Source organism: Moschus berezovskii, chromosome 25 (genome assembly GCF_049115385.1).
Source record: "Moschus berezovskii isolate FMDL1 chromosome 25, NW_MosBer_1.0, whole genome shotgun sequence".
Taxonomy (NCBI): Eukaryota; Metazoa; Chordata; class Mammalia; order Artiodactyla; family Moschidae; genus Moschus; species Moschus berezovskii.
Genome location: NC_142484.1, coordinates 36,282,643 through 36,296,964, shown reverse-complemented (window position 1 = coordinate 36,296,964; position 14,322 = coordinate 36,282,643). Strand labels below are relative to the sequence as shown.

At 37.7% G+C, this 14,322-nt stretch overlaps 1 protein-coding gene across 1 annotated transcript in view; it reads left to right on the top strand.

The window, feature by feature from the left end:
• PRCP (prolylcarboxypeptidase) overlaps window positions 1–14,322 on the top strand; it is a 91,760-nt gene that overhangs the window by 41,217 nt on the left and 36,221 nt on the right. Inside the window, exons 3-7 of the mRNA XM_055416093.2 lie at window positions 2,456–2,596; window positions 6,109–6,210; window positions 11,109–11,290; window positions 11,537–11,694; window positions 12,442–12,614. Of these exons, the coding sequence (XP_055272068.2) occupies window positions 2,456–2,596; window positions 6,109–6,210; window positions 11,109–11,290; window positions 11,537–11,694; window positions 12,442–12,614 (756 nt within the window). The remainder of the gene's footprint in view (window positions 1–2,455; window positions 2,597–6,108; window positions 6,211–11,108; window positions 11,291–11,536; window positions 11,695–12,441; window positions 12,615–14,322) is intronic.

Sequence of the window (14,322 nt, the reverse complement as noted above, 5' to 3'; positions counted from 1 at the left end):
GTGTGTGTGTGTGTAGTTGAAGTGGTTACAGGGAGTTCCATTTCTTTTGGAATGGTCTAGAGAAATCTTGCAAGGTCTGGGTTAGGTCAGAACCAACTCCTGCCCCAGGGAGGTTGGAGCAACACTGGATCAGCCTATGTGTGCCCCAGACCAGACTCTGCATTCTCATTCCTGTCCTTCCGGAGCACTGAGGAATTCAGACCCTGTGATCCTAAAGGCTTGGTAGACTCTGTCTGTTGTAACTCTTTAAATTCAGATAGTTGTATGTGAACTTTACCATATTATAGCATTTAACAATTGTATTTTTTAAGTGGTGAGTTCATTTAGTGAAGTTCGATTTAAACTCAAAATTCTGTCATTTTGACATGATTTGTATTGTATCTGGCAAAGTGTCAGTATCCAGTGTCTTTTGTCTCTTTTAGTATAAATTATTTTTTCCTTTAAACTCACTTTACTTTAACAAAAAAAAAAAAATTTTTTTAAATACTTTTTGGCTGCATCGTGCAGCATGCAGGATCTTGGTTCCCCAACCAGGAATTGAACTTGTGCTCCCTACAGTGGAAGTGTGAGTCTTAACTGCTGGCTCAGTCTAGGAAGTTCTCATTTTACCTTTTCACTTTTTTTATGCTGAAGTATTTTTTTCTTCTTTCCTTAAATAATTTTATGCATCATTTATTTGGCTCTGCTGGGTGTTCATTGGTGCACGGGCTTTTCTGTTCTCGTGGTGAGTAGGGGCCACTCTTTAGTTGCGGTGTGTGAGCTTCTCATTGCAGAGCATAGGTTTTAGTAGTTGCGGCATGTGGGCTCAGTAGTTGTCCTGAGGCACATGGGTTCTTCCTCAACCAGGGATCAAACCCGTGTCCCCTGCATTGGCAGGTGGATTCTTCACCACTGAGCCACCAGAGAAGTCCTAAGTTGAAGTATTTTCAAGTAAATTACAAACAGCATGATATTTTCTCTCTAAATCCTTCATATATAGCTGTAAAATAGAAAAACTTTTTCTTATGTAGCCAAAACAATATGATCACTCCTAACAAAATTAATGTTAATAAGTCCTAGTTTGAACAAACAAGATATAAATCACAATTTAGGGACAACTGTTAAATTAACCCAGTTGTCGCTAAATTGTGATTTATATCTTGTTTGTTCAAACTAGGATACAATCCGGAATCATGCATTGCATCTGATTATTATGTTCCTTAAAATTTATTGTAATCTAAAACAAACAATCCTTTAATCAGATATTGCCTTGCCTTTTTGTTATAAAATACCTTAACTTTGGACTTGTCTGATTGCTTCTTCGGACTATGTTCTGCTTGTTTTTCTACCTTTGTATTTCCCAGAAACTGGAAATTAGATATAGAGACTGGACTGAGATACAAACTGAACGTTTTTGCCAAGAATTTATCATGGATAATATGTGTTTTGTGTTGTGCAATGTGAGGAAATACATAATTCCTGTTCACATCACTGTTAGTGATGCTAACTTGATCACTAGGTTAATAGACTGATCTTGTGACAAGTAGTAATATGAATGTTCATTTTCTTATCATCCATTCTCCTAATGCTTTTAACACTATTTAGAAATTCTTGCCTGAATCAGTAACTTCACTCGGGTTTGTCAAATACCATTTTTCTAATTCTGTCATTGCTTCTGCATTAGCTGACATTTGATAAAACAGCTGTTTTACATCAGTTGGGACTATTTAGTACCCTGAAATACAATTCTGTTGGAAAGGCAAGTTAAATATTGAGTTCTTTGCTTTTTTATTTACCACTTCTAAATGAGGAGTTGGCTTAGGAAATAAATGGTGAGGAATAAATATTTTTCTTGCTTTCTCTTTTTTGATATCCTTGTGGAGTAATGGATTTTCATGAATCAATTAAAACATGGAATCAAATGTTTTAATTAGCTACAATCATTATTTTTTTATGTTCCATTTGTTTTATGTTCAATTAATTAAAACTTCAGCCAATGACAGTCCTTTGTATAATATGAGATACCAAGATCCTGGCCCGTGGAATGTCAATTGTTATTGGGATGACAATATTTATAGACCTTTTCAATGGTCTTTCTAGTCCTTGAATTTCAATATTGAAAGTTTCAATAATGAAAATTCAAGTAGTAAGGAATGTCTGTATTTTAAAAATTACTAAGTTCATATTACTATTTCCAATTCAATTTTAATATTATTGTGTTTTTAAGTGGCTACTTGATTTTATAATTGTATATTTTACACTGAAAATTTCGACCAATAACATTGTTTTATCTTAAAATATGAAGAAAATTATTTCACAATAATATCAGTATTATTACTACTACTAATGAAACCAAATAAAGTTTGAAATTTTTTTATTTTTGTAGCATAGCTTGATGGAAGAATAATGTATGTACTTTTTAGTTTTTAATTACTTTCCTTTGAAATATGTCTTATCTGTTTCTTTTTTGTCATAGGTTGATCACTTTGGATTTAATATCAATAGAACTTTTAAACAGCGGTACCTAATAGCTGATAACTACTGGAAAGAAGACGGTGGATCAATACTTTTCTACACTGGTAATGAAGGGGACATTATCTGGTTTTGCAATAACACGGTATGTGCAGATTTGTGAAACTCTTGTGCTCAATTTCTTTTTTATTATGATCAACTAGAAAAAAATCGTTTGTAGTATATATGACTAAATAATTCTGAAGTTTTTTTTTTTTTTAAAAAAAAGATAAACTCACAATAGAGAAACAGCAAAAGTATGTGAATAAGCAGTTTACAAAAGAATAAATACAGACATACGATAAGCCTGTTCAGCCTTAAAGAATTACATGTGAAAAGAATGAAATATGATACTAATTTTGGACAACTGAATTTTAAAAGATGAAAAAATATCCCAGTTTATTTCACAATTGAATAAAGATATGGGAGAAATGGCAGTAGGGATATTATCAGTTCAGTTCAGTCGCTCAGTATTGTTATTATTACAGTCTAGAATGAGAACACAAGGTCAGGAATTTTTGTTTGCTTGTTCAGTAGTGTATCCTAGATCCAGGACTGTGTTAGGCATATAGCAGGTACTCAATAAATATTTGTTAAGTGAATTAATTAATAAAATCTAAACAAAGCCAGTGCAAATAAGAAAAAAAAAAACAAAAGTTTGATTTTCAAATAGGAATGGACAAAGGTAGATATATTTTAGCTTTCCTGTTGTACTATTTTTCTTACATTTGTGAGGATAAAAAATAGTGTGGCTGTTAGCTTGCTTCTCTTGACTATGTATTCTATCTTCTTTTATAATAATGCTTAAATCTGTTAACAAAACTTAATTAAGACACATGAAAGGAAGAAATTTTCCTTTTTAATCAGCCAGAGCTAAGACTAGAAAATGTCAACTTTATAACCAGAAAGCTAGTCTGTGAACTACCTTAGGGTGGGGACTGAATCATATTTTCTCCACTGCCAATGTCTGACATAGTGCTTGGTATTCAGAAGGTCTTAGTAAATGTTGAACTAAAGTACATTAAAAGCAAAGATATTAACCCAATTATGTTGTATTATTGTATTCCATATTTCTGTTTCCTTAGAAAATAACATTCCTTAGGATGTTATTAGTCTAAATATGTTAGTTGAAAATAAAATAATTCCCTAAGAACTGAGATCCTAGATATCTATTTCTCTTACCTGAGTAACAGATAAAATCAGAATTTATTTTCCATTAGATTCCTGCTCTGTAATTCTGTGAAACAACTGAGGTTGCCTTGTCTCCCTTTCACTTCCTTGTAAAATTGCTCTTTTATGCCAAGGCAACAGGTCTTCTCCAATACCATAATTCAAAAGCATCAATTCCTCAGCCCTCAGCTTTCTTTATAGTCCAACTCTCACAGTGATACATGGCTACTGGAAAAACCGTAGCCTTGACTAGACAGACCTTTGTTGACAAAGTAATGTCTCTACTTTTTAATATGCTTGCTAGGTTGGTCATAACTTTTCTTCCAAGGAGTAAGCGTCTTTTTACTTCATGGCTGCAGTCACCATCTGCAGTGATTTTGGAGCCCAAAAAAATGAATTTGCCATCTTTTGCCATGAAGCCGTGGGACCGGATGCCATGATCTTAGTTTTCTGAGTGTTGAGCCTTAAGCCAACTTTTTCTCTCTCCTGTTTCACTTTCATCAAGAGGCTCTTTAGTTCCTCTTCACTTTCTGCCATAAGGGTGGTGTCATCTGCATATCTCAGGTTATTGATGTTTCTCCCGGAAATCTTGATTCTAGCTTGTGTTTCTTCCAGCCCAGCGTTTCTCATGATGTACTCTGCATGTAAGTTAAATAAACAGGATGACAATATATGGCCTTGACGTATTCCTTTTCCTATTTGGAACCAGTCTGTTGTTCCATGTCCAGTTCTAACTGTTGCTTCCTGACCTGCATACAGGTTTCTCAAGAGGCAGGTCAGGTGGTCTGGTATTCCCATCTTTTGAAGAATTTTCCACAGTTTATTGTGATCCACACAGTCAAAGGCTTTGGCATAGTCAATAAAGCAGAAATAGATGTTTTTCTGGAACTCTCTTGGGTTATTGAAACCATCACAAATAACAAGTTAAACTCTCCATCCTTACATGCATACAGGTCTTTTAATTGTTCATTATTGGTCAAGACAAAGAAAAATTTGTCTTAGTCTTTGTTAGGGTCTTCCCAGATGGCTCAGTGGTGGAGAATCTATCTGCAATGCAGAAGACCCAGGTTTGATCCCTTGGTTGGGTAGATGGCCTGGAGAAGGGAATGGCAACCCACTCCAGGATTCTTGCCTGGAGAATTCCATGCACAGAGTAGCCTGGTGGGCTACAGTCCATGGGATCATAAAGAGTTGGACCCAACTGGGTGACTAACACTTTCACTCAGTCTTTGTAAAGGAATAAGAGCTCATTAAAAAGCAATAATGTGCACTAGGAATGACAAGCAGTTGTAATCTATGCTAAATCTAAATCTGGGACTTCCCTGGTGGCTCAGTAGTGAAGAATCTGCCTGCCAGTGCAGGAAATGCGGGTTCAGTCCCTGGGTCTGCAAGATCCCCTGGAGAAGGAAATGGCAACCCCCCTCCAGTATTCTTGCCTGGGAAATTCCACGGGTAGAGGAACTTGGTGGGCTACAGTCCATGGGGTCGGAAAAGACTAAATAACAACAGCAAATCTAAATCTAGTTAATTGATGTTGGCCACCTAGAATGCTTTGTTAAGAAGGATTCTGAGGTCACAACTTTAGGTAAGTGAAAAAATTATAGCCTTATTTCGACATTGTGTGTCGAAATAAGGAGGTTTGCACTTGATTGTATTCTGGAGTTAGGTGGTGTGTGCTTGAAGGTTGGCTCTGCCACTTTCCCTCTGTGACTGTCACAGGTTGTTTAAACTGTGTTCCTGCCTGTAAAGTAGAGATAATCAAAGTCCTATCTTTTAGATTGTTGTGATAACTAAGTGAATTAATACATGTAAAGTGTTTAGAATGGTTTTTAATGAGTTGTAAGCACTCAATTAATACTAGCTGTTGTTAGCTACTGTTTATCTTCATGTAAATAAGATTAATAATCAAAGTACCTATCTTTTAGATTGTTATGATAATTAAGTGAATTGATACATATAAAGTGTTTAGAATGGTATTTAAATGAGTTGTAAGCATTCAGTTAGCACTTAGTTAATACTAAACCCAGGGGAATCCAGTATGTTTATTTGTACTGTTGTCTTTTATGTTATAAATAAAAGTTATTTGTGAGTAGGCAGATAGCTTAGTTATCCTGCTGTTTCCTGGATTCTTTGGGATACAGTGCAATTTGAAGGCTATTTTAGACAATGTTGATTCCAAGGCTAGAGTGTCAGAATAAGGAGAGTTGGAATAATTGGTAGTTGTGCAATGTGGTCTTATTTTGAATTGTTTCACTCTGATACAGTGTGAGATGGATGTGCAACAATGAGACAGTTACATCATTTATCTGTAGCACAGATAAGCATTGTCCAGATTCTCAGAGAACTCTTTTTGGTATGGTTTAACATCCATTTCATATGAGTTACAAAAAAAATTAAGACTTTTTTCACATCCTAATATTACCCTGTGAATTTGAAAATTCCTTCTAGGGGTTCATGTGGGACATAGCTGAGGAAATGAAAGCCATGTTGGTGTTTGCTGAACATCGGTACTATGGAGAGTCCCTACCCTTTGGTGCTGACTCCTTCTCGGTAAGTGTGTCTTTTAAGTTTAGAACATTTTCTAATTACATGTTCCACTGCAAGAAAAATGATAGCTTTAACTTGAACTGCCTGAAATTTCAGTAACTTGTATTTAACCTTTTCATATATAATTTGAAACCTTTTCATATATAATTTTAAAGCCTCAATTTAAAAAATTGTATTTTTTAAATAATCATATTATTTTTAAAATTATTTAAAAACTTATATTATTACCATTTTTATTGTATTGATCAGTCTTTAATTCAACGTGATGAAGCTAGCCTTTGCCAGATAAATCTTAATCTAAGAATGTGGAGACTGGAGGGAACTTTTCATTGTTTAAAAATATCAGTAAATAATCCTCTTTATAAATTATATATGTAAATTATTGGGTCTATCACTGGAAAAAAATGTTAGGAGTGCACAAATGCTTGTTTAGTAAGGTGTTTTTCAATAAAATAAGTTCAGATCATCTCTGTGATTCAGAGAGGTCAGCTAGTTACTAGATTCCCTCCTGGCCTTTCTTGTCTCTCAAGGAACTTTAGCCTTGGCCACAGATCTACACTTTAATAAGCCAAGACACCCTTTCCTCTGCTGAATCACTTATGTACTACCCTTGCGTTTCTGACTGTATGGATTTGCCAACTGTTCAGTTCAGTTCAGTCACTCAGTCGTGTCCGACTCTCTGCGACCCCATGAATCACAGCACGCCAGGCCTCCCTGTCCATCACCAAATCCCGGAGTTCACTCAAACTCATGTCCACAGAGTCGGTGATGCCATCCAGCCATCTCATTCTCTGTCATCCCCTTCTCCTCCTGCCCCCAACCTTTCCCAGCATCAGAGTCTTTTCCAGTGAGTCAACTCATCGCATGAGGTGGCCAAAGTATTGCAGTTTCAGCTTTAGCATCAGTCCTTCCAATGAACACCCAGGATTGATCTCCTTTAGAATGGACTGGTTGGATCTCCTTGCAGTCCAAGGGACTCTCAAGAGTCTTCTCCAACACCACAGTTCAAAAGCATGAATTCTTCGGCAATCAGCCTTCTTCACAGTCCAACTCTCACATCCATACATGACCACGGGAAAAACCATAGCCTTGACTAGACGGACCTTGGTTGGCAAAGTAATGTCTCTGCTTTTTAATATACTATCAAGGTTGGTCATAACTTTCCTTCCAAGGAGTAAGCGTCTTTTAATTTCATGGCTGCAATCAGCATCTGCAGTGATTTTGGAGCCCCAAAAAATAAAGTCTGACACTGTTTTATTCACTATTTTTCTTTTAGCAACTCACATTTCAAATTTAGTACTTTGTTAATACTTTATGTACTATTTTTTCTAAGTTATATTGAAATAAAACAAGTATTAAATTGAAAAATGTTTGTGGACTACCTAGGATCATGATATATACCACCTTTATACACATACCAGGCATTTTTTTAAAAAAGATTTCTTTCTTTTTTTTTTAATTGGATCACTTTTTTTTAAAGTCTTCAATTGAATTTCTTACAACACTACTTCTGTTTTATGTTTTGATATTTTTGGCCCTAATTCATGTGGGATCTTAGTTCCCTGACCAGGGATTGAACCTGTACACCCTACTTTGGAAGGTGAATGGACCACCAGGGAAATCCCCATACCATGATTTTGGAGAAATCTGAGTTAGAGGAACTTGGGTCAGTCATTTTCTAGGCTTCCTGTTTTGAAAGAACTTTTTATTTTCAGAAATTTTATTATCTTATCTTATAAATAAATAAAAAGTTCTTTGTTATAAATGAAAACCAGAGTGATTTGCTGATATTTGTTAGGGTGCATGGGAGACTCTATTCTTTAGTTTATTATTTTGCATAATTATCTGATTAGGGAAGTTGACAGGTTTTGAAACCATTGGAAAGTAGTTTGTTGCAGATAAAAACACAACCTCCTTTCCTAGTTTTCTGTGGTCCATACTCTGCTAGGAAAAAGGAGGTGAGGGCTCTCTATGCTATGCTTCCTTCCCTTCATGTGCTCGCAGAATTTGTCAGTAACATGAGGGAATATTGGAAATGCATAGGATTGGGAAAAAACCGCACTCAACTATACATTGTGCCATGAAAACTGAAAGTAAAGAATAGTGACAGACCATGAGAGAGAAGAAGTCAGAGAACGTACATCTTGGATAAGAGGGAAGGTTAAAGGAGTAAGTGACATGCATAGGAGAGAGGAAAGATGGGCCTCTGTGGTTCCAAAATATACCAGGTGATGGGAATAGTCAGAGTGGTGAGACCAAAATATGAAGGTTAAACAGGATAGTCTGATATGGATATGTGGTTGTGTTAGTTATCTGTTGCTACATGACAATTTACCTCAAACTTTAGTGGCTTAAAGCAACAATAAACATTTATTATTTTCCAGTTCCTGTGGGTAAGGAATTTGGAGTGACTCAACTAGGTGGTTCTGTTTCAGGGGATCTCATGAGGTTAAGACATCATTTAGTGCTTCGGTCACCTGAAGGCTTGACTGAGGCTGGAGGACCCTCTCTACTTATATGGAGGATCCACATGAGTGGCAAATTGATGATGGATGTTAGCAAGATGCTTTAGTTTGTCTTCTCTTGGGTTTTTCCAAAGGCCTACTTGAGTGACCTCATGACATGACAGCTCAGTTCAGTTCAGTTCAGTCGCTCAGTCGTGTCCGACTCTCCGCGACCCCATGAATCACAGCACGCCAGGCCTCCCTGTCCATCACCAACTCCCGGAGTACACTCAAACTCATGTCCACAGAGTTGGTGATGCCATCCAGCCATCTCATTCTCCGTCGTCCCCTTCTCCTCCCGCCCCCAACCTTTCCCAGCATCAGAGTCTTTTCCAGTGAGTCAACTCGTCGCATGAGGTGGCCAAAGTATTGCAGTTTCAGCTTTAGCATCAGTCCCTCCAATGAACATCCAGGATTGATCTCCTTTAGAATGGACTGGTTGGATCTCCTTGCAGTATAAGGGACTCTCAAGAGTCTTCTCCAACACCACAGTTCAAAAGCATCGATTCTTCGGCGATCAGCTTTCTTCACAGTCCAACTCTCACATCCATACATGACCACGGGAAAAACCATTGCCTTGACTAGACGGACTTTTGTTGGCAAAGTAATGTCTCTGCTTTTTAATATACTATCAAGGTTGGTCATAACTTTCCTTCCAAGGAGCAAGCGTCTTTTAATTTCATGGCTGCAATCAGCGTCTGCAGTGATTTTGGAGCCCCCAAAAATAAAGTCTGACACTATTTCCACTGTTTTTCCATCTATTTCCCATGACAGCTAGCTTCCCTCAAAGTTGGCCATCCAAGAGAGCAAGGTGGAAACTGCGGAGCTTTTTTTTTTTTTTAAAGTCTTTATTGAATTTATTACAATATTGCTTCTGTATTATGTTTTGGTTTTTCGGCCACAAGTCATGTGGGCTACAGGCCACAAGGTCACAAAGAGTCGGACACGCTGAAGCAACTTAGCATGCATGCACACGTGGGCTCTTAGCTCCCCAAGCAGAGATCAAACCCACACCTCCTGCTTTGGAAGGCGAAGTCTTACCCAGTGGACCACCAGGGAAGTCCACCTGCAATGCTTTCTATGACCAGACTTAGGAAGTCATATATCATTTTTGCCACATTCTATTTGTGTTAGAACCAAGTCACCAAGTCCAGACCAAGTTCAAATAGGGAAGAATTAGGCTTCACCTTTTAAAAGGAGACTCTTCTTTAATCTTCTCAGCTTAGCAGGACTCCATTTGAGTTCCACCTTCCTACACTGCAAGTGAGGAAATTCTCCCTAGGCAGAGAACTAGATGATCATGGCACTTACTTCCTGAGTAAGTAAGTCACGGCTATGATGTTTCCAGTAGTCATGTACGGATGTGAGAGCTAGACTTTAAAAAAGCCAGAGAATTGATGCTTTTGAACTGTGTGCTAGAGAAGATTCTTGAGAGTCCCTTGTAAAGCAAGAAGATCAAACCAGTCAATCTTAAAGGAAATCAACCCAGAATACTCTTTGGAAGGATTGATGTTGAAGCTGAAGCTCCAGTCCTTTGGCTAACTAATGCAAACAGCTGACTCATTGGGAAAGACCCTGATGCTGGGAAAGATTGAAGGCAGAAGGAAAAGAGGGTGACAGAGGATCAGATAGTTGGATGGTATCACTGATTCAATGGACATGAACTTGGGCAAACTTAGGGAGATGGTGAGGGACAGGGAGGCCTCGCGTGCTACAGTCCATGGGGTCGCGAAGAGTAGGACACAACTTGGCGACTGAACAACAACATTCTTCTCTCAGGAATCAAAGTCTTGTGTTGCTTTTCCAATGTCTGACAAAGGTTGTTCCATATGTTGTTTTTTTCCCTTAACTCCAATTTTATAGTTGTACGATAGGCAGGCTGACTTGTTTCAGTTGTTGGTATATCAGACATAATAATCTTTCTGATGAGGAAGGATGTTTTATTTTTATGATGATTCTTACTTCCATTTTTCACAGAATTTAGTTTACCTTTGCTTTATATGGTAGCCTTTGTAAATGTTTCAAGATTTGAAATAAAAATTATAATAGAACAGTTATCTATTAAAATTAGTATTGTATGCTGTCACATCTGTTGTTAAATGTTACTTATGGTTTGTCTCTATTGTTTCTACTACCTCATCAAAGTCTTTGGTAAATCGCATTTAATAGAAATTATATTTGAATGCAAAAATACATTATTTTCTTCCCACAAACTTAAAATCACTTTTCCGTGAGTTTAAATTAGCAGTGCTAATGCTTTAACTGGGTGTTTTAACTCAGTTGCCTAGAAATTCTATTTGGAGAAAAGCTTATCTGGCTTTTTTTCTGGATCTATGTTATGCCTAAGCTGCTGTTATGTGCACATTTATACCCATGTTCTTTGTTATTTTTCTTTAGGATTCCAGACACTTGAACTTTCTGACAACAGAACAAGCTCTGGCTGATTTTGCAAAGTTAATCAAATACTTGAAAAGAACAATCCCAGGAGCTAGAAATCAACCTGTCATTGCCCTAGGGGGCTCTTATGGTGGCATGCTGGCAGCCTGGTTCAGGATGAAGTATCCTCATTTGGTGGTTGGGTAAATGCATTTATGTTGGATATGAGCACTTTCTTAATGATTGGCAAAGTGAACATAGAGTGGTTTTTATTGGGGGGGAGGTAAAACATATCCTATTCTATTGTATTGAGATTTCTGATTTCTATTTCACTAAGAGTTGTAGATTTTTCTCACCACTATTGTTCAGTATCGGTTTCAATTTTAAAACTTGAATTCTGTGAGTTACGATTTTTTCTTTTCTCTTTCTTTTGTCTTCTTACCATTTAGAGCTCTTGCATCCTCTGCCCCCATCTGGCAGTTTAATGATCTGGTGCCTTGTGACATATTTATGAAGATTGTAACTACAGATTTTAGCAAAAGTGGCCCAAATTGTTCAGAGAGTATCCGCAGGTCCTGGGATGCCATTAATCGACTTGCAAAAAAAGGTAAGCTTTAATTAAGAGAATGGAATCATGTTTTGTTTTTTTTTTGTACCTTTTAAGTGCTAAATCTAACACTTTCCACTTTTTCAGTAAACTTTATTTAAATATAACATACATGACTGAACGACTAACACTTTCTTTTATTTCACTTTACATATTTAAGTATAACATATAGAAAAGTACACAAATCAAAATACACAGCTTGGTGAATTTTTGCAAAGTGAATACATAGTGTATTCAGCATGCAAATCAAGAAATCCCTCCCCACCCCCACCCCCAAATCCCCTCTGGCCCTTTGCAGATACTACCTCTGTGCTTATCAAACCAGTTGCTATCCTGAATTCTAGAACCATAAATTAACTTTGCTTACTCTTGAATTTTTTAATAATTGGATTGCATAGTATGTATTTTTTGTCTCTGCTGTCTTTTACTCAACACTGTGAAATAAATCCATTGTTTTATTTAGGTGTAGTTTATGCATTCTCCTTGCTCTATAGTGTTTCATTTGTTTATTTACAAATGAAGTGATTGAGAATACTAACTCTGGTAAGCCCCACAAGATAGGCAACTTATCTATCATGAGATTAACCAGTTGCTCTAAAGATATTTTGTTGAATGTTGAAAAAGCCTTTTTGGAGAAACTGCATAGGAGACTGAGTTTTCTAAAACACAAGTGAAGAATAAATGATCTGTAAAACCCTTCTGTTGAGCAGTGCTTTTTAGATTCCAACCATGTGACTCTGTTCTCAGGCCCTGGCTTGCGTTGGCTTTCTGAAGCCCTTCACTTATGCACTCCGTTAACAAAATCACAGGATGTTCAGCATTTGAAAAACTGGATCTCTGAAACCTGGGTGAATCTGGCAATGGTGGACTACCCTTACGAGTCCAACTTTTTACAGCCTTTGCCTGCTTGGCCTGTCAAGGTAACAGGAAGATATCCTTTCATCACTTTTAATAACATACTTCTCTCTCTTCACCGCCCCACCCCCACCCCCGCTCTCTTTTTTTGGTGCATTCTCTGACTTTCAGCATCAGAGGAAAGTCCCAGTGACAAGGAGGCTCTGGAATTAGTCGAATCTCAAACCTAGGTAGGAATCCTGGTTTTACTCAAACTTGGACGTGTTACCTAGCTCTTCTGAACTTCAGTTTCCTCATTTAAATAATGGAGGCAAAATGCATAGATTACAGAGTTGTATGAATTACAACTCTTAGAACTAAAAACTAACTCTTAGAAATAAGACCAATAGTTGCTGTTAATGGAATAGTTACTATGTGCCCAATTCTGTGCTGTATACTTCATACATACAATTTGTGTATGTGAGTCACATAGAGCTATGTGTAATACATGGTCAGTTCAGTTCAGTCGCTCAGTTGTGTCCGACTCTTTGAAACCCCATGAATCACAGCACACCAGGCCTCCCTGTCCATCACCATCTCCCGAAGTTCACTCAAACTCACCTCCATCAAGTCGGTGATGCCATCCAACCATCTCATCCTCTGTCGTCCCCTTCTCTTCCCACCCCCAAGCACTCCCAGCATCAGTGTCTTTTCCAGTGAGTCAACTCTTCGCATGAGGTGGCCAAAGTATTGGAGTTTCAGCTTTAGCATCAGTCCCTCCAATGAACACCCAGGACTGATCTCCTTTAGAATGGACTTATTGGATCTCCTTGAAGTCCAAGGGACTCTCAAGAGTCTTCTCCAACACCACAGTTCAAAAGCATCAATTCTTTGGCGATCAGTTTTCTTCACAGTTCAACTCTCACATTTTTACATGACCCCTGGAAAACCATAGCCTTGACTAGACGGACCTTTGTTGGCAAAGTAATGTCTCTGCTTTTTAATATGCTGTCTAGGTCGGTCATAACTTTCCTTTCAAGGGGTAAGTGTCTTTTAATTTCATGGCTGCAATCAGCATCCACAGTGATTTTGGAGCCCCCAAAAACAAAGTCTCACAATGTTTCCACTGTTTCTCCATCTATTTGCCATGAAGTGATGGGACTGGATGCCATGATCTTAGTTTTCTGAATGTTGAGCTTTAAGCCAACTTGTTCAGTCTCCTCTTTCACTTTCATCAAGAGGCATTTTAGTTCCTCTTCATTTTCTGCCATAAGGGTGGTATCATCTGCGTATCTGAGGTTATTGATATTTCTCCAGCTTGTGCTTCTTCCAGCCCAGCATTCCTCATGATGTACTCTGCATATAAGTTAAATAAGCAGGGTGACAATATACAGCCTTGACGTACTCCTTTTCCTATTTGGAACCAATCTGTTCCATGTCCAGTTCTAACTGTTGCTTCCTGACCTGCATATAGGTTTCTCAAGAGGCAGGTCAATGGCAGCTGCTATCATGGTGCTATGATTCAGTCAACTGCTAAATGTATTCTAAGTACCAGAGACGTCATAAAGGCTACATACATACAGCAAGGTGGAGTACAAAGAGTGCGGACTCTGGATCCTTATTCAGAGCTACCCTCTACCAGCTGTGTGGTCTTTGGCAAGTCTCTCCTCTTCTTAGGCCTCCATGTCTTCCTCTGCAGAATGGGATAATGCTACTTATATTCTCAGTAGGGTTGTACTGAGGATCAAATAAAATACTGGAGGTGAAAATGCTCTGGAAAATTTAAAGAAACAT